This window comes from Gopherus evgoodei, chromosome 2, assembly GCF_007399415.2.
Source record: "Gopherus evgoodei ecotype Sinaloan lineage chromosome 2, rGopEvg1_v1.p, whole genome shotgun sequence".
NCBI lineage: Eukaryota > Metazoa > Chordata > Testudines > Testudinidae > Gopherus > Gopherus evgoodei.
Window position 1 is genome coordinate 214,198,315 of NC_044323.1, and position 25,818 is coordinate 214,224,132.

The 25,818-nt window shown below is 40.4% G+C and overlaps 1 protein-coding gene across 1 annotated transcript in view; it reads left to right on the forward strand.

The window, feature by feature from the left end:
• Positions 1 to 25,818, forward strand: part of LAMA3 (laminin subunit alpha 3) — a 194,065-nt gene that overhangs the window by 128,029 nt on the left and 40,218 nt on the right. Inside the window, exons 39-45 of the mRNA XM_030549443.1 lie at positions 5,628 to 5,729; positions 6,783 to 6,866; positions 8,643 to 8,873; positions 13,383 to 13,496; positions 16,535 to 16,644; positions 19,955 to 20,035; positions 21,752 to 21,858. Of these exons, the coding sequence (XP_030405303.1) occupies positions 5,628 to 5,729; positions 6,783 to 6,866; positions 8,643 to 8,873; positions 13,383 to 13,496; positions 16,535 to 16,644; positions 19,955 to 20,035; positions 21,752 to 21,858 (829 nt within the window). The remainder of the gene's footprint in view (positions 1 to 5,627; positions 5,730 to 6,782; positions 6,867 to 8,642; positions 8,874 to 13,382; positions 13,497 to 16,534; positions 16,645 to 19,954; positions 20,036 to 21,751; positions 21,859 to 25,818) is intronic.

Below are 25,818 nucleotides of genomic sequence, written 5' to 3' on the forward strand. Positions count from 1 at the left end.
ATAAGTGTTTCTTATTCCTGCATTCTTTATTACTTCATCACACAAATGGGGGGACACTGCCACGGTAGCCCAGGAGGGTTGGGGAGGAGGGAAGCAACGGGTGGGGTTGTTGCAGGGGCACGCCCTAGAATGGCATACAGCTCATCATTTCTGCGGGATCTCTGGGGCTCTGATACGGAGCGGCTGTGCTCTCTGGTTCTCTAGTACACTTGCCCCATATTCTAGGCAGGACTGACTCTATTTTTAGACAAACATAAAGAAAGGAATGACCCAGGGAGTCATTCCCATTTTTGTCCATGCGCCCCCGGCCGACCTCAGCAAGGCCAGCCAGGAGCACCCATGACAGCAGCAGATGGTACAAAATGACTGATAACCGTCATCTCATTGGCAATTTACAATGGCAGATGGTGCAATAGGGATGGTAACTGTCTCTGCTACCTTGCAAAGGCAAATGAATGCTGCTGTGTAGCACTGCAGTACTGCATCTGTCAGCAGCATCCAGTACACATACGGTGACAGTGACAAGGGAAAACAGTCTCCATGATTGCCATGCTATGGTGTCTGCCAGGGCAATCCAGGAAAAAAGGGTGCGTTGCTTTCATGGAGGAAGGATTGAGTGACGACATTTACCCAGAATCACCCGCGACACTGTTTTTGCTTTGGGATCTCAAACCAGAATTCCAATGGGCGGGGGAGACTGCAGGAATTATGGGATAGCTACGGGATAGCTACCCACAGTGCAACGCTCCGGAAATGGACGCTAGCCTCAGTACATGGACGCACACCGCCGAATTAATGTGCTTAGTGTGGCCGCGTGCACTCGACTTTATACAATCTGTTCTACAAAACCGGTTTATGTCAAATCGGAATAATCCTGTAGTGTAGACATAACTTAAGAGGTGTTTGTTTTCTTCCCCATGGATTCCTAACCCTCCTCTGACCTTCCTGAAATCACAGCATTCGGCTTTTGATGACAGCATTGAATGTGCAGTCAGTTATAATGCTGGATTAATCATCCTGGTGGATGTTGGAGAGATGTTTACGTGAACTCTATGGTCAACTCTGTTCCTGGCCTGGCTAGTTTTTGGGAGCTGGTGTTCTTGAAGCAATTTCTGAACCACAGCCTCATATCTTGCCGCTGTCTCATGGTACCTTTTAAGATTCACTGAACATCTTTGGGGAGATTTTTAAAAGCATAAAGGGCAGTTAAGTGTTCAACTGCTGTTGAAAACTTTCCCCTTTATTGTTGATATCCTATTCTCAGGGCTGATTTATGAAAGGAATGCACAGTTCCAGGTGGTGTGAATATTAAATTAATGTATTGTTGTTTGTCTCATATAATAACTTGGATTGTATGGCTGTGTGAAAATATTACCGTGTTTCCTACTTAGTAACTATGCTTATTAACTAATTACAACAGGTCAAAGCATCATATGAGTAGAACACTGTATATTCTTTTAACCATCAGCTTCTTTGAGCTCTTTTCCGCTCTTTCTGCTTTCTAAGGGAAGCAGCAGCTTGCTGTATATTAAACTTGTTATCATTCCACCGTGGGGATCGTGTTGACCAGTTTACACATTGCTGCTGATTGCTTGTGGCTTCAGTGTCATATAACTCTGTCCAGCTGCAGTCCCGGTTCTGTTTATAATGGTAGCTGGCTATATAGCACGTAGATTCAATACTTTGATTGTCAGATACTGTCAAGGTTTTTTCCCCACTTTGAACTTTAACGTCCAAAAAGTGGGGACCTGCATGATCACTTTTAAGCTTAATTACTAGCTTAAATCTGGTACGCTGCCACCAGCCAGAAGTCTGTGTCTGGCACACCTTCTGTTCCACCAAAACCTTCCCTGGGGAACCGAAGACCCAAACCCCTTGAGTCTTAAAACAAGGAGAAATAAACCATCCCCCCTTCTTCCCCCCCCCGACTTTCCCCTCCCTGGGTTGCCTTGGGAAGCTTCACACTGACCCAAACTCCTTGGATCTTAAACAAACGAGGAGTTAACCCTCCTCCCTTCCTTTCCCCCTCCCCCACCAATCCCTGGTGAGTTTAGACTCAATCCCTTGGATTCTAAAACAAGGAAAAATCAATCAGGTTCTTAAAAAGAAAGCTTTTAATTAATGAAAGAAAAGGTAAAATTTATCTCTGTAAAATCAGGATGGAAAATGCTTTACAGGGTATTCAGATTCATATAGACTATAGGGACTCTCCCCGCCCCCCCCCCCAGCCTGAGATTCAAAGTTACAGCAAACAGAGGTAAAAATCCTTCCAGCAAAAAGACACATTTACAAGTTAAGAAAACAAACATAAGACTAATCCGCCTTGCCTGGCTATACTTACAATTTTGAAACATGAAAGACTGATTCAGAAAGATTGGGGAAGTCTGGGTGTACGTCTGGTCCCTCTTAGCCCCAAGAGCGAACAACTAACAAAAAAAAACAACACAAACAAAGACTTACCTCCACCAAGATTTGAAAGTATCTTGTCCCCCCATTGGTCCTCTGGTCACGTGTCAGCCAGGTTCACTGAGCTTCTTAACCCTTAACAGGTAAAAGAGACATTAACCCTTAACCATCTGTTTATGACAGATGCATTGGGCCCCATTTTGAGGATTTAAGTAGTGCATAGACCTCATGCTGGCCCACTGCACACTGGTGAATATCACCACAGATAAGTACTGATTAGGGTACTCCTTATTAATTTTATGAGGTTCTCTTTATATTAATTACAACTTAAAAAAGAAAAAGAAGGAAGAGAAGAAATATATACTATGCTAAATGTTAACATTGAAACCGAACAAGTTAAGAGTCCATGCCTCTCTGAAGAGAATGTCATGGTTAATATTTTTTTTAACATAATGAAAGTGTACTTTTATTTTCACTTTCCCCAAAGTCAGAACTTCCTGAAGGTATCTCTTTTCCAAAAAGAAAATCTTCTTTGGATAGAGACCAAGCATGGAAAACCCCAGCCTAAAAAAGTGAATGTTTTGGAAAGTTATAAAGAATCCTATGGCACCTTATAGACTAACAGACGTATTGGAGCATGAGCTTTCGTGTGTGAATACACTTCATCGGATGCATGCATGCTCCAATACGTCTGTTAGTCTATAAGGTGCCACAGGACTCTGCTGCTTTTACAGATCCAGACTAACACAGCTACCCCTCTGATACTTGGAAACCAGAGTGTTACAATGCAAACTCTTTTGTCACCTTAACTACAGTGATCACAGCCAGTGCCTGCTAAAATACATATTTACACATAAAGGAAGGAACACTGCAAACCAAAAAGTAACTATTTTATTTATAGCAGATGTGTGTGTGGCATGCATAGTTTGATATTGTGATGTGGCTCCCAATCCTGCTGGAAAGGTATAACAAGTGGGGTTCCGCAGGGGTCTGTTTTGGGACCAGTTCTGTTCAATATCTTCATCGACGATTTAGATGTTGGCATAGAAAGTACGCTTATTAAGTTTGCGGACGATACCAAACTGGGAGGGATTGCAACTGCTTTGGAGGACAGGGTCAAAATTCAAAATGATCTGGACAAATTGGAGAAATGGTCTGAGGTAAACAGGATGAAGTTCAATAAAGATAAATGCAAAGTGCTCCACTTAGGAAGGAACAATCAGTTTCACACATACAGAATGGGAAGAGACTGTCTAGGAAGGAGTATGGCAGAAAGAGATCTAGGGGTCATAGTAGATCACAAGCTTAATATGAGTCAACAGTGTGATACTGTTGCAAAAAAAGCAAACGTGATTCTGGGATGCATTAACAGGTGTGTTGTAAACAAGACACGAGAAGTCATTCTTCCACTTTACTCTGCGCTGGTCAGGCCTCAGCTGGAGTATTGTGTCCAGTTCTGGGCACCGCATTTCAAGAAAGATGTGGAGAAATTGGAGAGGATCCAGAGAAGAGCAACAAGAATGATGAAAGGTCTTGAGAACATGACCTGTGAAGGAAGGCTGAAGGAATTGGGTTTGTTTAGTTTGGAAAAGAGAAGACTGAGAGGGGACATGATAGCAGTTTTCAGGTATCTAAAAGGGTGTCATCAGGAGAAGGGAGAAAACTTGTTCACCTTAGCCTCCAATGATAGAACAAGAAGCAATGGGCTTAAACTGCAGCAAGGGAGATTTAGGTTGGACATTAGGAAAAAGTTCCTAACTGTCAGGGTAGTTAAACACTGGAATAGATTGCCTAGGGAAGATATCTCTGGAGATATTTAAGAGTAGGTTAGATAAATGTCTATTAGGGATGGTCCAGACAATATTTGGTCCTGCCATGAGGGCAGGGGATTGGACTCGATGACCTCTCGAGGTCCCTTCCAGTCCTAGAGTCTATGAGTCTGAGTCTATGTGCAGATAAAATGTGTGTTTACTCACAAGAGACTAAAACTGATGAAGCAGTTCTGCTTTATCTTGCATGTCTTGTCAGAAACAAAACCAAACAACTGCATGATTAGACAATGTGGAGTGCAATGGGAATTGGCTGATAAAATGTTGTTACTAGCTCCTTTTGAAAAAAATTGATTGCAATTTAGCAATAGTGCTACTCTTGCCTTTCAGCCAAAAGAGTTTGTTTTACTAATTACTCACCTCTAGAGAAAAGGTTTTGACTTGTGTAGCAACTAAAATGGATTTATTAGTCAAAATGTAGCTCTAGCGAACTTCCATCAATTCTCACAAATTCCTTCCTGCTGAAGAGCAACCCAAAATAAATGGGGTGTTTGATTCCAAAAATTTTGCACTGAACAGAGCTTTATAGAAAAAGCAGTAAAACACCTGTTTTTACAATCTGGAGAAAATTCTTCTCTGAAATCTATACAATTGGTCTTGATTACAATATTGTCCTCTTTTTGCATATATTAACATCAGTAGGAGCTCAGTCCGCATAAGTAGAGCTGAGCTAAGATTTCCTAGTGAGGTGTGATGTTTATGAGAGTAGAATGGGCTGGCCTAAGAAAACCACCACTAAACATGCTCAAACTGGCCTCTCCTTGGCCATCTTTCCTCTCTGGGCATATGGTTGTCTGTTGCCTCTTCAATTTCATTGTCGGCTTTACTGCTGCTGCTATTGATAAAACCCTCTGAAGATCATGGGAAAGAAAATGTTTGCAAGACCGTCCCTCGCCACCCCCAGAAGCATTTTATGAGGATGATATCATTGTGCCAGTGTTTGAGAGAGAAGGTGCAACTGACTTTCAGGAGAATAATGAAAGTGACAAGACACAGTGCCATAAAATGCACAGAATAAACAAGCTCAAAAATAGAGGAAAAAAATCTCTAAAGTCTTTCGGTTATTGTCATCTCAATGGTTACTTACAACAATGTTAGAACTAAAATCCGCAGATGGAAATACGATTTTCAAGTTGACAGTGACCCTTTAAACAAGAGTCATATAAACTGGCTATCAGAATAAGAGACACCCAAGTGGTAATGATGATTGTTCTATTCATTCCAGGTTTTGTTTTCAAGCAATGCATATTTGCATATTTAGAATAGAGGAACAAAGAGAAAGTATGCTATTTACAGTGCATGGCGGGGTGGGAGGGAGAACAAATACAAAATGATTTTAGTATTTAGCAAAACTCCAGTAAACTCTTTATCATCTTGAACGTTTTGTCTTAGCTTTCTTCATATGGTGGCTACCTAAGTTACCTAGTGAAATCTTTTGGCTTACCTAGTGAAGGCATGATTCTTCTAGATAAAAGACCTGATGCACAGCTAACAGTAAGTATTATATTGTTCCTTTTTGAAATCAGGGAAATACTTTGTTTCACATTTAATTTTTTTCAAGAAATCTCAACACAGTGCTATTTTTTCAGTTATCTAAAATGTACAATTGGAAAAGATTGCTCTTTAGTAAAACATTCTATAAATGTATACTACCGTGATGCTGCATTTTTACAAGCGTTCTTATTACTTTGTTGAAAACCATTCTTATATCTATCTGTTTTGCTAAGGTAACTTCTTATTACACATATCTGGCTTGAGTGCAACAAAAAGATAAAATGGAATTTTCCCCTTAAAATACACCTGTTAAAAAGATAAATCATAGCCTTGCACATTTGTTACCAAGAAGGGTCTTGATCTTGGAAAGATTTGTATGTGTACTTTATTTTACATGTGGGATTAATCCCATTCATTTCACTGGGACTTTTTATCTGTGTAAAGTTAAGCATAAGCATTAGATTTTGCTGAATGGGGTAGAAATATACTTCAGGTCAACCAGATTTGAATTTAACTAACTATGGGCCAAAGTTAGATTCTTACATTTGTCATTTAAATCCTCCTGTCTGAACCTGGCACAAAACTAGGAGGGCATTTTCTTTTCTGGTTCAAATGCAGCTAAAATCTTACAAGAATATCTATTCTCAAGAGATTTCCATGCTATCAAATACAAACTCAGAGTGTAGCTTAAACTTGGTGGGAATCTGAATACAGCTTCTTCAGCTCATCTTTAATTTTAATCCAACCTTCTAATGTGCTGGCTGAGAAATATGTTGCATAGAGCATTGTAATAATATCTGATCTGACTCTCCAACTGCATCAGGATTGACGGTCAGAAATTTTTCTGGGTCATATTTTGTTTTTACTTCCCTCCCCAACCTCACCCAAAAGTGCATCTTTTTGTTGTCATAGTGAATACCATTAAAGTATGGTAACTTAAGTTTGTATCTGCTGAATGACAGAATTACTGTGCTTCAGCAACTTTTACTGCATATCAATACCATAACATTAAAAGTATTCAAATTTCAGCTTGAAAGCATTATTCTTACACAGGGTCAGCAAATGAAAATAGTTTATGTGGATCCTAACAACCCATTGCCTGACCGACAGTATTATGGCCGTTTGCAGCTAATTGAGGTAAGAAATATAAATGGAATAGTTTAAGATTTCATTGCATAGGTTAGAGTGCATCGGCATAATCAAAACAGGCAGCTGCTGGCGATGTGGTTCTCCTGGAATCACACTGGTTAACATGTTTTGGGATAGTCCCAAGATGCAATCCTTTTGGCTAGAAGTAGGCAGGAGGATTGATATGATAAAGGAAACCTCCTTAAAAATTAGTTCTCGGAATGGTGTTTTGGGTGATATCCCATCTTGGAAACCCTCCAACTCATGGAAGGCTTGATTCTGTAGAGCAGTGCTTGTAGCCAAGTGAATCATTTTGCTTAGATGGAAGATCAGACTGTCTCCAGGAATAGAAGCTCAGTGTGGGTATTCAGGGCATACACGACCCAACTTTACCCCTCTGTGGGCTCAGGGCTAACATCCATTCCTGGTGGACTCAGGTTTCTATGGGCCTGTGAAGCCTTTTCCTAATGAAAGAGCCCTCACACAGTGAATATCCTTAAATATATACAAGTATTTATTAACAATTAGCAACAAATCAACAAAATACACATGCCAAGCATCTTATGCTCACCACTCCCAATAAAACAGATAGACATCTCCCAGTGGCCAGTCATGGTTATGTCGTCTGGGACTCCAGCCTCTACACAGTCTGGTCATGCAGGGGTTAAAAAGTTCAGGCAGCTTTGATCTGGAGGTGTATCCCCGAATTAAGTTCCAAAATGCTTCTTTTCTGACCCTCATTATATAGTTAAAATGAGGTTCTCTCTTATCTATGACTTAACTAATTATTTTACTTAAAACATAGCTATGCAAAAAACAGTAACCTTTATTTTCACAATACAGGGGTTCACATGCCTAAGACAGCCTACTCATTAGCTTTTGCATTTTTCGAAGTTAGTAATAACTTCTCAAGGTCTCCTTATCTTTATGCTTTGTTAGTGGGAGACACTTGCAACAGCAAAACCTCATACTTTTTTATTATCAGGAAGAAACTACAGAAATTCAAGGTTAGTTTGTCCATTCTCTCCTATTTGCTTGACTTTGTGAATATATATCTATCTCCTGTTAATAGGGTTGCATCTGCAGCTAATGCTTTTCTATCTGTCTGCCTACGCCAAGACCGAATTTCCCTGACGCTATAGTTTTGTTTCCAAATTATGGTGGCTGAAATGGCTGTGAGTTATGCTAAATCGATACACAAGATTGTGGTGAGTCATGTCAAGTCCAGGCCTCTCATTACACAGGTCCACTTCCTACAGAGTCTCACTCTACTTCAACAACTCTCTGTGGCACCATTTCCTTCTACTGTTGGCTTTCAGGCACCAAAAACATCTCCTGTTCCTTGAATCATTGGTTGACATTCCTCAACCACCAAAAATGCTTAATCAGCTCCTTTCTTCCTGGGGGAGACATCCCTAGCAATGCTCTTTCTCTACTGCTTTGCAGCTGACTTCCAGACTTCCCTCACAGGTTTCTGTAGTGAATTGGGGCGGATACATAGTCTGAGTTGCTTGGCTAGCAAATATACAAAGTGTGTATATGGATTTCTTATGTCCCTTCTCAATGTTCCCCCATTCCTTTTCCCACCCTTCATTTCTCTACATACCTGCTACTCACTTTCCTCACATCTGTTTCACCCTCCCTTCCCTGAGTCTGCAGAAAGTGGTGCTAGGTGATTGTTTTCTGTTACCATCCTCCCTTTTTGTTGCAGTGTCTGTTTCCACCAGGCTAACTGAAGGTTAACTCACCCCAGAGCCATATTTATTTTATATCATTAATGTACAGGGAAACTTCAGACATGCGAGCAACAATAACCTGGTATCTAGAGAAGAACTGATGATGATCCTGTCTAGACTAGATGGCTTACACATCAGAGGTCTTTACTACACAGAGAGTCAGAGGTTAACCCTGGGTGAGGTTGGGCTGGAAGAAGCCACAAGTACAGGAAGCGGAAGCATTGCATATAATGTAGAGACATGCTCCTGTCCCCCTGACTATGTGGGTGACTCATGTCAGGTAGGAAATTTTATTTGCCTCCTCATTGTGTCATTCTTGGTATGTTGCTCACAACTGTATTGATTTAGTTAGAGAAAAAAGACTAATCGTTAGCAGTACTGGTTAATTTTAAGCACTTTGTAGGTAAGTTTATGTAAAGTTTTGATAGCTAAGGCCCAGATCCTCAGAGGTATTTAGGCACCTAACTCCCTTTGAGGATCAGGACTTAAAATCCTTTCATTGCGTGAATTAGATACCTCCTGTGGAATTTGCGCTCCTTTTAGCTGCGACGATGCATGTATAAAGTGTGTGTGTTACATGAATAATATTTTCCGTCATGACTAAAGAAGATCACTCTAATTAGCTTATCCAAGAGAAGGTTAAGTGTTGACTTGATCATGGTCTATAAGTACGTACATGGGGGGGAAGATTTCTGATAATAGAGGACTCTCTTTAATTTAGCACACGAAGGCATAATGAGATACAGTGGCTAGAAGCTGAAGCAAGACAGATTCACACTAGAAATTATTTGTATATTTTTAACAGAATAATTATCCACTGGAACTCACCTAAGATTCTCCATCACTTGAGATTTTTACATCAAGACTGGATGTCTTTCAAAGAGATATGCTATAAAAGAGAGCTCAAACAATTTATGGGCTTAATGCAGGAATTACCGGGTTAAATTCTAGTGCCTGTATTAGGTAGGAAATCCATACTAGATAACCATATTGATCCCTTTTGGCCTTAAAATCTATGTACCTATCTAAGTGGACTGTATTGTACAGTAGCAGCAGAGGCAAAGCTTTAAACTTCAGACCTTGACTGGAGACTCTAGAGAGCTGGGTCCCATTCTTGGTAATGATAATATGCTGACTACCCAGACCCTTGGGAACAGAGTGAAATATGTAAGTGAGAAACAAAGAACAGATTGCACAGAATGTATAGAATTAGTTACTTGCTTGGGATCTGTCAAAAATGCTTAAGAGTTAAAGTAGCAGGTACTACACTAACCTGTAAACAATACATCTTAAAATGAGAATGAAAGAGTAGTGAATGGAGCAAAACAGCCACAGAGAGACTGATTGAACGAGCTGCATTGATTATTGGTCTGAGTCTTTCATTTTTGGCTCCTGGCCACAGTAATAGGGCATTGTTTGCTGAATATCATTTTGAAAATATTTTCAGAAATTGTTTTTCATGCACTCAGTGCTCTGCACTACACATGAAATCCAACTGATTAGCACACTGGGACTTGCATTTAATACAGACTGAAATTCTCCCATTCCCACTCCACCGCCTGCAATGTGCTGTCTTTATACTATCCGTTTTTCCTCCCCTGCACAGAGGAAAATACATAGCCCAAAGGAAGCAGTCAAACCACGGACTTTATGTAGCTCATAAGCCCTTCACGTTTTTGCAGTATTACTCAATCTATGATTTACTGTTCTAATCGTCTAGCTCTGTCTGACTATGTTAGGTGGGGAGAAGGTGATGCCTGCCACACCTTACATTAGCTATACATTAACTTACAGGAGCTACAGCATGGTCGTTTAACCTCAGGAACTGTTGTTTGTGCTGTACAACCTGACTCATGTATCAAGTTTAAAGGTGGGGTCCATCGCAGCATACAGCCTCACTTATCTGAGTCAGAAGCCCAACAATAAGGCGGAGTATAAGAGAAGGCTTGAGTAGTGAAAGAATACTGTATGTGAACAGCCAAGCTGAGAGCTAAGCAGAATGATGGCCGAAATACAGAGGCCAAAGAACATAGGATGGCCAGTTGTCCTATTAATAGCTCTGGGGCATTGCTTGGGACAAGATGTACAACAGAGGGTAGCATTTCCTCACCTGCAGGGCAGAGGTCAGCAGCAACAAACTCATTTGGATTTTAAACCAAAAGAGGTAATCTTTCTTTCTTCCTTTCTTTCTCACTGAGTTACGGAGTTCTTGAAATTCAAACAATAAGAATGCGAATCTCCTAACCTTGAATTACATTACTACCAATAGTACACGGATGATCTTTCTTGTAGGTTGTTTACCACTGTCCACAAACAGCCAGAGTGTCTAACAGCTTCTGTTTGACTTTTTAGTGGTTAAGAGCTTTTTGTTCATAAGAGGTGAATATTGCAAAATGAAGCTGCGGTGACAGTTGTCCTCAGATCAGAGTGCTTCAGTACTCCAGTGTGTATATTAGTGTTGTTACAAATTTTAAATGTAAAGAGAGTAAAAATTGAAAGAGGAAATTCAGAATCCTCATACTAATGCCATAAGCATAGATTTGTTCCAATGCATGTGGATACAGTAATAAAGTAGGTATATTCTTTTTTGCTTTGCCTGTAAGGTACTTGTGATAAATAATCCTTGTAAAGCTATATTTCTATCGGTTGAGCTATTTTAAATATTGAGGTGGCTGGTCTCAGAAAGCAGGAATACTGATTGCCTGTTGGCTATAATGTATAAATCCAGGAAGAATAGGTCCCTGCATTTATTAAAATGTATCTGAAAAAAGTCAGAGTGGGGCAAATTATGGGTTCAGCCCTTGTTCCCAGTGAAGTCAATATTAAAACTCATATTGATTTAAATGGTGCAGGATCAGGCCTTATGTACTTTTAATTACATTAATCCCACATACCACTGAAAGCGAGGGTGCAATTTCTAACAGATCACAGGTGAACTCTCATTGTTTAAACATCAACAACTTTCATTGCAGTAGTCTGTTAAATTCCTTGTGCTGCTGCGAGGCTGAGGTTTTTCTCTGCCAAAATGTATGTTTAATAAATTCCTAATTCTCATTCAGAATCTTTCATAAATACTCATGCCTAAAGCAACTTAGACTACAGTGTATGGCCTGATTCTGCTAACCTTTACTCCCGTGAGTGGTCCCATGGAGCTCAATGGCACAACTCATTTGAGCAAGAATTTGCAGGATTTGTAGTTCATATGCCACTTATTTTATTAAATAAGTTTTGGGCCAGATTCTGTCCTTTAGGCCCAGGCCTGATGGGGACTGAGCAGAGCTGCACTTCCTGAGGGGTAGCTCCTGGAGGCATTTTGGAAAGCATGGTGTGCCCCAGGTATCACACTCCCCCACCACCTCTTAGAAGGATGTAGCACGTGATCTCCTGTACAGTCAGCCAGTTCAGCTCCAAGTGAGGAAGGGTTAGGGAGAAGGGCCATGCCATGCCATTTTTGGGGTGCCTAGCACTACAGAAGGTCCCCCTCAGGGAGCAGTCAGAAGAACACAGGTACTGCAGTTAAGACTGGTCCATGCATAAAAGGCTCAAATAGTGGAGAAAGCTCTTTTCACCCTCCCTGCTTCTGTTCCCATGCCAGTAATGACCTGATCTCAACATATTAGTTAGCAGTATTAGCCTATACCATTTAGGTGCTGACAGTTGTCTCTTGCTTCCTTTTCATTATCTTTCTCCAGTTCAGCTCCTCTGTTTCCCTACTTAAAATTGACTTTGATTGATCTGACATACAATATAAATTCTGCTCACGTGCTTTCAGTGACTGGACATTCTTTTCATGTGTCCCTGCTCCCTAGGACAAACCTGTACTTTAAAATCAAACTGCTGCATATTTTGGAACCTTGTCTCACTCTGCCTAAACGTGGCTTCATATAGCTCCAGGTGGAATAATTTTGGAAATCATGACGAGTTAATATAGAAGTTACCACACTGGAAGTGTTTCTAAAGAATACACTGTAGTTACCTGGGCACTAAGATTTTATGTAACCATTGTAACATATGAAGCGCCTATAGGCAGCCCTTCCAGAACCTTCTGGTATAAATCTACATTAATGTCTTCTGTGCCTGCTGTTTAAAGGCCAAATTCTAGACCCCTTTGCTAGCCGCAGGAAATGTCTTGCTCAGTGGTCTTCTGTGAGGGTCAGGATGATGGAATACCCCTGCCGGAATAAGGGAGCACCAGTGCAGCTACTCATCAAGGCCTTGATCTTGCAAATGCTTATGCTCATGGTTAATTTGAGTACTGTGAATAGTCCCATTTAAATCAATGGCATAAAGGTGAGAACATGCGTAAGTGTTTGCAGAATCAGGGCCTAAGTGCTTTAACAGTTCATGGGCTCGAATAATGGTATATTCCTCTACCCTCCACCCTCCACCCACTGCCATGATTCTGTGGTTTGGCCAGCAGACCTCTGTGGAAAGAAACTAACTTGTCTATTACCACACCCAACCCCCAAAGCCTGTGTGATACAATCCAACTTTGAAAGCTGCATTATTTTTATAAAATTATTTGAAATGATTGGCCACAAGCTGATACGCAGCTGGAGTCCCTTTCATCTGCTCCGATGCTACTTTATAAGCTAAAATAATAATTATTATTAAGAAAGTAACAATTTGCTCCCCAAAAAAAAAGCCTATCAGGAAACATTTTCTACTATGGTTTTCTGGGTGTGGCCAACAGATTTTAAAATACTGACCTTGTTAGCCTGTGGAGGCTGTGGAATCCTTCTTTCCCCCACTTTTATTTAACACGTATATTTTCCTATATACTTAATAGGAATGTAGCCCTGGATTTTATCGTGAGAATAAAGGATTATTTACAGGACGCTGTGTACCCTGCAATTGCAATGGAAATTCAAATAGATGCCAGGATGGTTCTGGAATATGTATTGTAAGTAAAACAATATTGTTGAAACTAATGTAGAAAAGCAGAATATCCACTTCTTTACTGAACTGTGGAATACATAGCATTCCTTTCTTCATTATTGCCACAAAATGATTCATGTGTAACTAGTTCAATTCTTTGCCTGAATTATAATACCTGAATTTTTTACTGTGTATGCATTTAGGTCCCAATCCTGCAAACATTTTCACATGCTTAACTTTGCACAGATCAGTAGTTTCATTCAGTCTTCATTCCACATTTCTCCCGTACCTCTTCCCACAACTCCAGTTGTCCCAGGCTACCCCAGTCCCCTCAGTTAAGCACATGGGTAAGTGTTTGCAGGGTCATAGCCTTAGTTATCTTATAGAGTCCAGTCCCTCAAACTTTTACTCTCATGGGTAGTCCGTAGCACTATGCACATAAGGGTTTGCAGGAGCTGACCCTATATTCAAATAAATAATTACATTATTGAAAAACGAAGACACTGTTTGCTTGTTCATTTTGCAAAACAAATCTTAGATTACAATTACACGGATAATATGTACTGGAGAAGACAAGATTGGGCTAGCAGGAGAGAAGTTAGATAAATTACAAATCTGCAATTGAAGTGTAGGTACAGTGGGGTGAAGTCTGCTCCTAGATAAGTCTGAAATAACGCCACTGAAGTCAAGGAACCCCTGTGATTGTCTGAGCATGAAATTTGGCCTACTGTGTTTTTCTAGTTTATATTCTTGACAGTTAAATAACACCTTAGTTTTTATGGTTTATTCTGAAAAATTCCAACTTGAAAATTTTTGCTAATTCTTAACTGCACTCTTTTTATGTAAACGAACACCTTGCCAAATTCTCTTTCATGATTTATTTTCCCATTTATTTTTTGTAAGTTATTAATTCTTTCTGCCTGCAGCGCATTCCTTTGCAATATGCAATACCCTTTGACTTTGTTTCAACAAATCCTTTTGGTTAAATGTTAGTTATGAGACAGTTCAGCATGTTCTAGGGAATGACTCACAATGTGCTTCACTAGGAGACAGGACAGGCCGTGACAGGAAAGCACTGCAGCAGAAAGATAGAGATGAGTATGTTTAGATCAGTTCAAGATGAGGCTGAAGAGTGTAAACTTCAGTTTTTTAGCCTAAAATATGTCAAATGTTGAGATAAAACATCCCCTACCCTAGGGACAAACTATATGAGCAAAGTCACGCCGGAAAACTTGGCGCAGAGGACACTCACAGAGCCCATTGTAGTTGATAGAAGTCTATCTATTGACTTCAGTGGGCTTTAGATCAGGCCCAGAGTTACCAGCTTCTGACCCCATTGGGTGGGGTTTGTCTATCTGTAGCGGCAGACATCAAAACATTTGTGCACTCTCCATTGTGGTCCCTGAACTCTTTTTCCACCAATTGTTTTTCCACCAACAGCCCAGTTTCCTGCCAAAGCCTGCCCAGTCTCATTGTAGGGGAGTCTCCCGGCAGTGTCTGGAGCCCCAGGCCCTTTAAATTGCTGCCAGGGCACCGCTGCTGGAGCCCTGCGGTGGCAGCAGTGGAGTTCCATGGATTATTTAAAGGGCCGGGGCTCCCGCTGCCTCTACTGCCCTGGGCCCTTTAAATAGTCACCGGAGCCCAGCCGCCGCTACCCCAGGGCTCAGGGGGCTATTTAAAGGGCCAGGGCAGTAGAGGCAGCGGAGTTTTGGGTGCTTTAAATAGCCCCCGGAGCCCTGGGGTAGAAGCGGCAGCTGGGGGCTCTGGCAGCAGTTTAAAGGGCCCGGAGCGGTAGCAGCGGCCAAGCCCTGGACCGTTTAAACTACTGCCGGAGCCCCCGGCTGCCACTGCTACCCCAACAGGGGAAGGGGAGGACACTTACCAGTACAGGGCAGGCCAGGGCTGGCTGTTAGCCCCCCTTCTGCTGAAGGCCCCACCCCTTCTGGGGGCCAGAGCCGACCTCAACCCAGCCCCATACCGGTAAGTCCCTATTTCTACTTTCACCCCTGGTATAGCGGCATCTTAATGCAGGTGTCAGAGATCAGATTGTGCATTTGACTGTTAGGAACTGAATGTGTGCACTGCTGAGATAGATTATACATCGGAGTGCTAAGAGGGTATGGCTGTGGAGCAGAGGAGTATGTGTTTTAGAGGTTTATGATGCTTAGATGGTAGGGTATGTGATTGGAGATTAATGTGGATGCAAATATTGGCTTTATCGGTAATTTCCTGGATTTCTGTGTCTGCTGGAAAATGAGTTTGAACAACTTCAGCTGTAAATTAACAATTATTTTGTGTATAAAAATTTTAATTGAAACTAAAAGCAGTTTCCCACTTGCCTACCAAATACACACACATGACTCATTGACATTAATGGGAATAAGAACGTCTCTAAAATGAGATTTTATTCTCTGGAGTCTTATCATGGAATAGTTGGCTACGGCAGTTAGATTTGTTTTCTCAGCATTCATTATTCATTAATTGTTCATTCCAATTAGTAAATTAAATACAAATTACATGCATATTGGGAAGCGTGCATGAAATTAAAATCTTAACGGAATCTATTAAGCAGATTACTTTTAAAATGAATTTCCTGGGACTTAGGGAGGAAGTGTATCTGGACTCAATTAAATTTGTGTTTTTAAAACTGTTCATAATTTCCCGTATTTTATAATATACATTAAAATGCAAAATTTAAAGTTGCATTCAGACCTAGTGAATTTTTAGTGGATTCATTCAAAATATTAAGATAGATACACACGTAAGAGACCACGCTTATTAAGCAACTGCACTGCTGCTTTGAGTATCCTGTTAAAATAAGTTTAATAGTATTTACTTAGTCTGTCCTCAACTAGTAGTGGAAAAATGTGCTCCCTACAACTAGACAACGGGTGGAACAAATTTATTTCTGTAGCATAGGCTGTTTTGCAATAAATGCCTAACTGTGGGTGAAAAAAATACACCCTTGGAGGTTTAGAACAGATCAGCTATAATTTCCTAGTGGTAATGATAATAAACACTACAAAGTTAAGCCACAGTTAATTGTCTTGTTTCGTTTTTAAGGGCTGTCAACATAATACTGCTGGGGAGAAATGTGACCGTTGTAAAGAAGGTTATTTCGGCGATGCCAGTCAAGGTTCCTGTAGGGTGTGCTCTTGTCCTTACACAAACAGGTATTGTACAATGTAGTGTCAAGTTAAAAAAGGTATAGAGGGTGGAAGATATTTACGGTAAGTAGATAGAGACTGTGTTTTACTCTGTGCTTGGGGTCTCAGTCTTGGTTGGGTCATCTAGGCGCTAGTGCCATACACACGATAATAACTAAGTGCTGTAACTTATGTCACTGGGTTTTTTTTAATAAGTTCAAGATTCTAACTGTAGCCCTGATCCTGCAATTGACTGCACAAGGGCTCCCCGCGGAGCACCGGGGTAACCCCCTTACTTCGGTGGGGCTCTGCACAGGCACAGTGGTCCCACCCCCACTCCACTTCCTCTCCAAAGTACGCCGCATCCCCGCTTCCCCTCCCGAAAGTCCTAAGCGCTGCCAAACAGCTGTTTGGCGGAGCTTAGGACTTTCTGGGAGGGAGGGGCAGGAGTGGAGACATGGCACTTCCCTGCTCCTACCCCTCCCTCCCAGCACTTCGTGCTTAGGACTTTCTGGGAGGGAGGGGAAGGAGTGGAGACATGGCGCTTCCCTGCTCCTCCCAGCACTTCATGCTTAGGACTTTCTAGGAGAGAGGGGGAGGAATGGAGATGCAGCGCTTACCCAGTCCTCCCCCTCCCTCCAAGAAAGTCCTGGGAGGGGGAAGAGGCGGAGAAGATGAACTTCTGCAATGCTCCCTTGTAAAGTCGCTGCTCTTCCACAGAATCTTATAAGCAGGGGATAGAGCAGGCAGCCAAACGACTTTATAAGGGAGCATTGCACAACTTTAAACGAGCATGTTCCCTAACTGAGCAGCGATGTAACTTTGAAACAACGTTAAGCAGGAGGATGTTAAGTGAGGAGTTATTGTATTCCATTAGCTGTTGAAAACACATGTGGTTTCAATGGGAATTTCTCCTTTGCAATCCATGCCCACTTTCTGTGCTAGTAAAGCCATATTCCTGAGACATGGCATGGAAATTATTTTTGCTGACTCGTTTAGTGTCCAAACCAGAGAGGAGATAATTGGTTATGAGGGAACAAGCCTTTGTGTGAGTGCAGAGAGATTTAGTATTCTGTAAAGTCCACACTCAGAAAAATAATTAAAACTTGTAAACATGTAAGTGGATTTATGTTGGTCTGACTATATTTGAAAGATTCTACTAGCTTGGCAGATGAAACATACATACAAGTGCAAACATACTCACCAAACTGCAGCTCAGTAAACAGTACTGAATGGTGAGAAACAATTATATTTGCTAGGATCTTAAGAATGTTACTAGATTTTTAAAGTCATTAGCAGTAAAATGGGCTGTAAATGCATATTGTTTTGAGCCAACTGTTTGTGGTGATTGCTCAGTGCTAAAATGTGAAAATGTGTGTGTCTTCAGATAAAGAAAAAATAATAGCTCTAATAACACCTAAGCTCTGTATTGCTAAAACTATTACACATTATTTGCCAGGTGCAGAGGCTAGATAGCCTTAAGTAAAAGATTTTTAACTGGTAAGCAGTAAACAGGCTTTTCATATATCAGAGAATTATTTGATGGATCTGTTCCTGACGGCATTGACTTCTTCTGCAGGTGTTTGCCTGAGGTCAGCTGAACATATTTTTATTCATCTTTCATTTTAAGAATACTAAGATAATTGGGGAAACCATGAAATCTGCATTCAATTCATAAGTCTATATTGATCTAATAGCTACCATTCTCTGGACAGGGAATGTTCCACCTAGCATTGGTGGAGTCATCCACTTTTCCTCCAAAGTAAGAGCAATATATATTTTTTGGAAGGGTAGGTGGGGGAAAGGGTGTTTGATTCCAGTCTTTCATAGACCAGATAACTATATCCAGGCGCTTATGGCCCAGGTGAATGGGCAAAAGATGGAAGGAGCACTAGTAGGCTATCTCCATCACACACACCCATCCTACAGCCAAGCAATAGTAGTCCCTCTGCAATGGACCTTGAAGCTAGCTAGGTATGTCAGGAAGAGTAAGCATGGTCCAACATGAGTTCTCCCTCTGTGTACTAGGGAGCTCAAGAGGTACCATCACTCCCAGAGCTCCCTTTTGGGTTGTGCACCTCTCTACTACCTTGATGCAAAAAGGAAATTAGTATTAGGTACAATTCCTAGCAAGTTCTTAGTTTTGTGGGTGCATTGGACATCTGCATAGCTGATCAGTTCCTTCTTCCTTAATACTCTTTTTAAACATTTCAAATTTAAACATTTAAACATTTCAAATTTATAGCAAGAATTATCAATTCCCACTGGTTTATAAATTGTTGTTTTAAATAATTATTATAAATAAAAATGTCAATTATAGGAAAAGTGGATTTAGCATGTGTGGGCTCTAAACCAGTGGTGAGCAACCTGGCCCGTCAGGGTAATCCATTGGCGGGCGCAAGACAGTGTTTTCAATGACCCTGCCCGTGCCGCTTCCCCGCATCCCATTGACCAGGAATGGCAAACAGTGTCTATTGGGAGCTGTGGGTGGCCGTGCAAACAAACTGTCTTGCGACCCGCCAGTTGAGAGCCTACAGGTTGCCCACCGCTGCTCTATACCTTTCAAGAATAACTGTCAGCACAAGACCCTGTGATGATTTCCATGTGGGGTGAGGGAAGGACAGGATTTTATATTAGAACTGTTGGGCCATCAATTAAATTACTATGTTTACATGGGAACTTTAGAACTTTGGGGGACTTTTTTTCTTTCATAGAAATATTTTGCTATCCATGCTAAGAAATTAATATTGTGATTTTACTTTGAAATCTCATATGAACCTTGACTATTATATTAATTACATTTAAATAATTTGTATGCGAGGTTGTTTAATTTCTATTTCATGTGAAATACATTGATAATATTTATATATACCTAGATGTTTAATAAACATTGATGTTATCTCTTGAAATTCATTTAAAATAAGATGAAAATCTTCTATGTATAAGTAGGAAAGGGCTACACAATCAACAAAGAGCTGTTTTAGCACATAACTGTTGGTTCTTGCGTAGTAAAAGAATATCTGCATAGACCTTTTTATTTCACAATCTTATTGTTAAGATTTGTTGTATGCATTCCGTTTCAGAATAAGCTATTTTATTCTATCTAGAAGGGCAGGAATGTATTTAAAATAGCCAAGAAGTGAATTTAGTAGAAGAATTTGAAGCATCAATGGATAATTTGCTGTAATTTATCTTGTGGTTGTTAAACTATATCATTGGTTATTTATACCACCAAATTACCCTATATTCCTGAAAGTTATTTGGCCCCTGTTCTAACTAATCTGAACAGCTTCATTATGCTTTTGTGAAAATAATTTTTTTTTTAATCTTCTCACAGTTTTGCAACTGGCTGTGTGGCAAATGGTGAAGAAGTTCAGTGTTTCTGCAAAGAAGGCTATACTGGAGTACATTGTGAAAGGTAAGTGACTTGTCTCTTAAAGCCTTTTCAGATGGACAGTAAAAAGAGTATCTCTTCACACATGCCTATTTATTTACCTAATTTATTTACTAGAATATTTACCTAATCATGTTGCTGCAGAATACTGTGTATGTATTTATATATGTTGTATGTGATATGCATGTATATATAATTAGGTAACTTTATAGACATAAATATCTGTCAGAGGAACATAAGAACAGCCATACTGGGTCAGACCAATGGTCCATCTAGCCCGGTATCTTGTCAAGTGATCCATCCTCTGTCATCCATTCCCAGCTTTTGGCGAACAGAGGACACAGACACTCAGAGTGTGGTGGTGTACCCCTGCCCATCCTGGCAAATAGCCATTGATGGACCTATCCTCCATGAACTTATCTAGTTCTTTTTTTAACCTTGTAGTTTTGGCCTTCACAACATCCCCTGGCAAAGAGTTCCACAGGTTGACTGTGCCTTTGTGTGAAGAAATTCTTCCTTTTGTTTTTTTTAAACCTGCTGCCTATTAATTTTATTCAGTGACCCCTAGTTCCTGTGTTATGTGAAGGAGTAAATAATATATTTCCTTATTTACTTCTCCGCACCAATCAAGATTTAATAGACCTTTATCAGATCCCCCATTAGTCATCTCTTTTCCAAGCTGTAAAGTCCCAGTCTTTTAAATCTCTCCTCACATGGAAGCTGTTCCATACCCTAATCTTGTCTGTGTATATAGTGTGCTGGGTACTGTACTAATTGCACAGCTGAGAGTAACTTATCATACACACTACAGAGAACAGAAATAAATGAATAATTTGTCTTTAGCATATATAACTGGTATATACTGATTTTATCAAAAGGAGCAGTTAACCAATAGTCTTATTGTGTGTACCATTCGTTGTAATAACAATAATAGCCCCACTTATTTTGTTCTGTTTCCAGTTGAAAAACATTTTCCCTTTTCTTCTTATGCATTAGTTTGTTTACTTCACCTTTCATCTTCAGTGATTTAGAAGGAATGTGCACACTTCTCTGAATAGTGTTTGTAACTCAGTGGTGCTCATGTTACAACTACATATTGCCCTTCATCCTAAATGAGCCCAGTGTGTCTTACTGCAGATACTTCTGGGTTAAAACAGTGCAATAGTTTAGTAGCACAAACTACACAACAATTTAAAATAAAAAGTGAAGAATATCTTATTCAGTTTAAAGTGCTGGAGGAATTTAAGTTTGCAGAATGTAATTGTCTGAGTTGGAATCTGACCAGCACACATGGACTACACCCCATCTCTTACAAATGATGCCAAAGAATCTTTAATTACAAGTAGCCAAGAAATTGTGATATCTCAACTGAAAGACAGCACCAGCAGCTGCATAGTGTCCCTTAACAGAATGCTGTAGCCTTGGTTCAGTGCTGAATCAGAAGGAAGGGTACACCTTTGTGACTCATGGCACCATTTCCTTTAGCGCCTACTTGCAGGTTTCCTGTTCAGCGTGATTCTGTTTGGCACATGAGGTCTGACAAGATCACAATACCAGGCAACATGATTTGCAGGCATAGCTCCCAAAAAATGTTATATATTTTTGTAGTTTTATATATAACATTTTATAGTTTTATGTATATAAGGAAGTCTAGGATTTTATTAAATGAAAATATATGTTAGAAAAGGGATGGAAGCAATTTCAAGTGTTTAATAACATATCTATATTTCTTTTGTCTAGCTGCGCTCCAGGATATTTTGGGAATCCACTAAAATACGGAGGTTACTGTCAGAAGTGTAATTGTAATAATAATGGTCAGCTGGTTAGCTGTGATCGTCTTACCGGAGGTATGTAAGACAGACAATTTGTTGAATACTAATTTCTGGCTTTCAATGAAGGAATGGAAGAGTTTTGATACAACTGAATGTAAGGGAAAACCTATGAGAAATATAGTTCATATTTAATAGCAGTTAAGTTTTGAATTCTTAACACTATTGATGATCTGTTTCTCCATCCCACACCAAAGGGATGGTTGAGTACAGTATTGAACCTCTTTTGCCAACCTCAAAGCCAGATCTTGCCATGCTGTATATAAGCTTATGAAGCATATGTCATGGAGTAGTCCTAATTTGCCTTCATTAAAATGTACCTGGGACAGAATAGTTGTAACTTCAGAGTGTACATGCCACAATCAAATGCTGTTTTATGTCATACATGTTGCAAATTGTGCCCTGAGATACACAAACACAACTTCCCCTAGTGTCTTAGGGGTCTGTCTCTTTCAGGAAATACGCTGGGTTTTTTTAAACAATGTGCAGTTGTCATAAACAGATAGCTAAGGGTTAATGTCTCTTTCACCTGAAGCACCTGACCAGAGGACCAATCAGGAAACCGGATTTTTTTCAACTTTGGGTGGAGGGAATTTTGTGTCTGAGGTCTTTGTTTTCTGTCTGCCTGCTTTCTCTGAGCTTTGGAGAAGTAGTTTCTGCTTTCTAATCTTCTGTTTCTAAGTGTAAGGACAAAGAGATCAGATAGTAAGTTATATGGTTTCTTTTCTTTGGTATTTGCATGAATATAAGTGCTGGAGTGCTTTGATTTGTATTCTTTTTGAATAAGGCTGTTTATTCATATTTCTTTTAAGCAATTAACCCTGTATTTTGTCACCTTAATACAGAGAGACCATTTGTATGTATTTTTCTTTCTTTTTTATATAAAGCTTTCTTTTAAGACCTGTTGGAGTTTTTCTTTACTTCAGGGAAATTGAGTCTGTACTCACCAGGGAATTGGTGGGAGGAAGAAATCAAGGGGAGATCTGTGTGTGTTGGATTTGCTAGCCTGATTTTGCATTCCCTCTGGGTGAAGAGAAAAGTGCTTTTGTTTCCAGGACTGGGAACGGAGAGGGGGAGTCACTCTGTTTGGATTCACAGAGCTTGTGTCTGTGTATCTCTCCAGGAGCACCTGGAGGGGGGAAGGGAAAAAGGATTATTTCCCTTTGTTGTGAGACTCAAGGGATTTGGGTCTTGGGGTCCCCAGGGAAGGTTTTTCAGGGGGACCAGAGTGCCCCAAAACACTCTAATTTTTTGGGTGGTGGCAGCAAGTACCAGGTCCAAGCTGGTAGCTAAGCTTGGAGGTTTTCATGCTAACCCCCATATTTTGGACGCTAAGGTCCAAATCTGGGACTAAAAGTTATGACATACTTTTGAGTTATAAGTGAACTAAAGAAGAGGTAAAGTGAGGGCCAAATCTTCCAGTGTCAGCTACACTGATGTAACTGCACTGAAGACATCCCTGCTACCTTAAGTGGAGTTTCACTAGTATAGCTGAGAGGAAAACCTGGCCCTAAATAAGACAGAAATACACAGAAAAGAAATACAAATTGAACAAAGAACCTTCAAAAGACATCTTAGGGGTGGGACTTGTCCCTGGACATTTGTTCCTCACGTGTTTGCTTTCTGGACATGAAAAAGAGCACAATATGGCCACAGACAAAGGAAACTCCATTTCTAGTATTGTGGTTGTGAACTTCGCAGCACATACTACTGAAAGTCAACATTTTTCAGATAGATAATGGGTAAAATTTTCAAAAGTGACTAAATCCCATATTCAAGTGACTTTGACACTTAGTGAGATTTAAGATCCTGACTCTGAGTGAGACACAAGCTGCTAAAGGATAGATTTACAAAGGTATTTAGGTATTTGAAAGTCAGTTAGGCCCCTAGCTCATTTTTTGGGCATTTTTGTATGTCGCACTAGGCATCTATCTATGGAGCCCTGAGCAAATACACATTTATGCCCTCGGATGCGGATATCCGCAGATATAAATTGATATCCGCAGAACCACGGGGCTCTCCCAGGAACCGCAGAGGCAAAAGGAGCAGAATGTGAGGCCACCACTCCCAGGAGACAGCACCCTATGCCGGCAGCTCCTCTGGTGCAGCTGTACTGTCCCCAGCCCCGTCCCCTGTCCCTTCCACACAGCTGTCTGCATCCCCTGTTTGGGGATGGTACAGCCACGCCAGAGGAGCTGCCGGTGTGGTGCACTGATTTCTGGGAGTGGTGGCCCCACATTCTGTTCCTTTTGTTGCTGCGGTTCCCAGAGAGCCCTGCGGTTCCACAGATACAGATTTATATCCGTAGATATAAATTTGTATCCATGCAGGGCTCTACCTTTGTAAATCTGGCTTTTGGGGGCCTGTGTCTGAAGGTCAACGAGATTTAAGTTCCAGCTCCCTAAGGATCTTGAAAATGGGACTCAGGGTCCTAAATTGCCTAGGTGTTTTTGAACATTTTACCACATCTGTGTATGATGTTTGCTTTATCCATTACCATTGTGGAATAAAGGATTTGATCTTATGCCCTCCACCCTTCTTTAAGCTTATTTACTTCTGTCCTTTGGGACACTGGTACCTGTTCATAGAAAGTAGGGCTTTGTTCTTGATGAGATCTTTAATTCTACCTTATTTTCATTCCTTATTGATTTCTCTCTGATATCAATGAACTCACACTTCATTTTCTCTCAAAAGCAACTTTTCCTTCTCACATTTTTAGCAATGTTTCAAACCAGTCAAAACCAGTGACTACTGGTTTTCCCCCTCTTTGCTTCTCTCCAGGTTGTTATCTGAGTGGCTGAGATGACTGTTTTATCTGTTGGTTTTGGTGTAAGTCATTACAGAAACAGCTGGTAATCTGAGTTGCTGTTGGCACCTGGTAGAATTTTTTTGTTAGCTAATGCTGGTTTTCCGTTTCGTCAATACAGTAATACCACTTTATTAGGCTTATATTTTTGATGGCGCTGATCTGAAGAGCGTTTATCCTTTTTCCAGCTCTCATTCCAAAGTAAGAGTTTGTGAGGACAAGTTAATTCTTAGAGCAGAATTCAGTGAGTCAGTTTGTTTTCAGTTTCTCTCTGCCATTATATTCTGATCAGCCACCTCCTTCTCCACATTGGCATTAAAATCCCCTGTGATCAGCAACACAGCGTGTTTTGGCAGGTTATTATGTGAATGACATTCTGTACTTTGCTGTAAAACTCTTTAATTTCATCATTTTTTTTTGACTACTGTAGTTGGGCCAGAGACTGTAATTAAAGTCATAATTATTTTTCACTTCTTGGAGATTGCTTGGAATATCTCTAGTGTTGGCTGGATAATACACTTGCAGGAGTGCAAGTGTGTCTGTATTCAGAATAAATGCAATCTTTCTCTTGCAGTAGCTCCCTTGTGACTCCTGTCTCCCCTCTGATATTGGTGAAGTGTCCATTAGCAATCAGTTGAACTTACCAGTGATCTAAGATGCAAATGATTAAGGAGACGGTAGAACCATGCAAGTTCCTGAAAGTATTCTGAAGTTTCAGGCTACGATCCTAGTCTGTTCCATGCTGCTATTATCAGCAGAAGGATCTCATAATAGTTTTGGTCAAACTTTAACATTGTAGTTTGACACATAGAAAGTTGTCATTGACTCTTGGCAGCAGGGAGCCCAGTCCTAAGTGCCTCCTTCAAAGTATAGGGTGCCCTCAATTCCCTTAGATTTCAACAGAAATTGACGGCATTAGCACCTCACAGTAAACCATTAGTGATTACCTTAAAGAACCTTTGTCTCATTTATTGCCTGTATTTTACTATGTAAACTTAATTGCGGTCCATGTTTTTTTGTGGAGAAGAAAAAGGGAAATAATGAAGAGGCATCCTGGATACTTTTAAATCCCTTTAATTTCACATGATGTCCAGCACTGGCATATTGAGGGCATAGGTACAAACTCTACCATATCCCCATGCCAACCAGGAGAAAATACCTGAATTATTTTC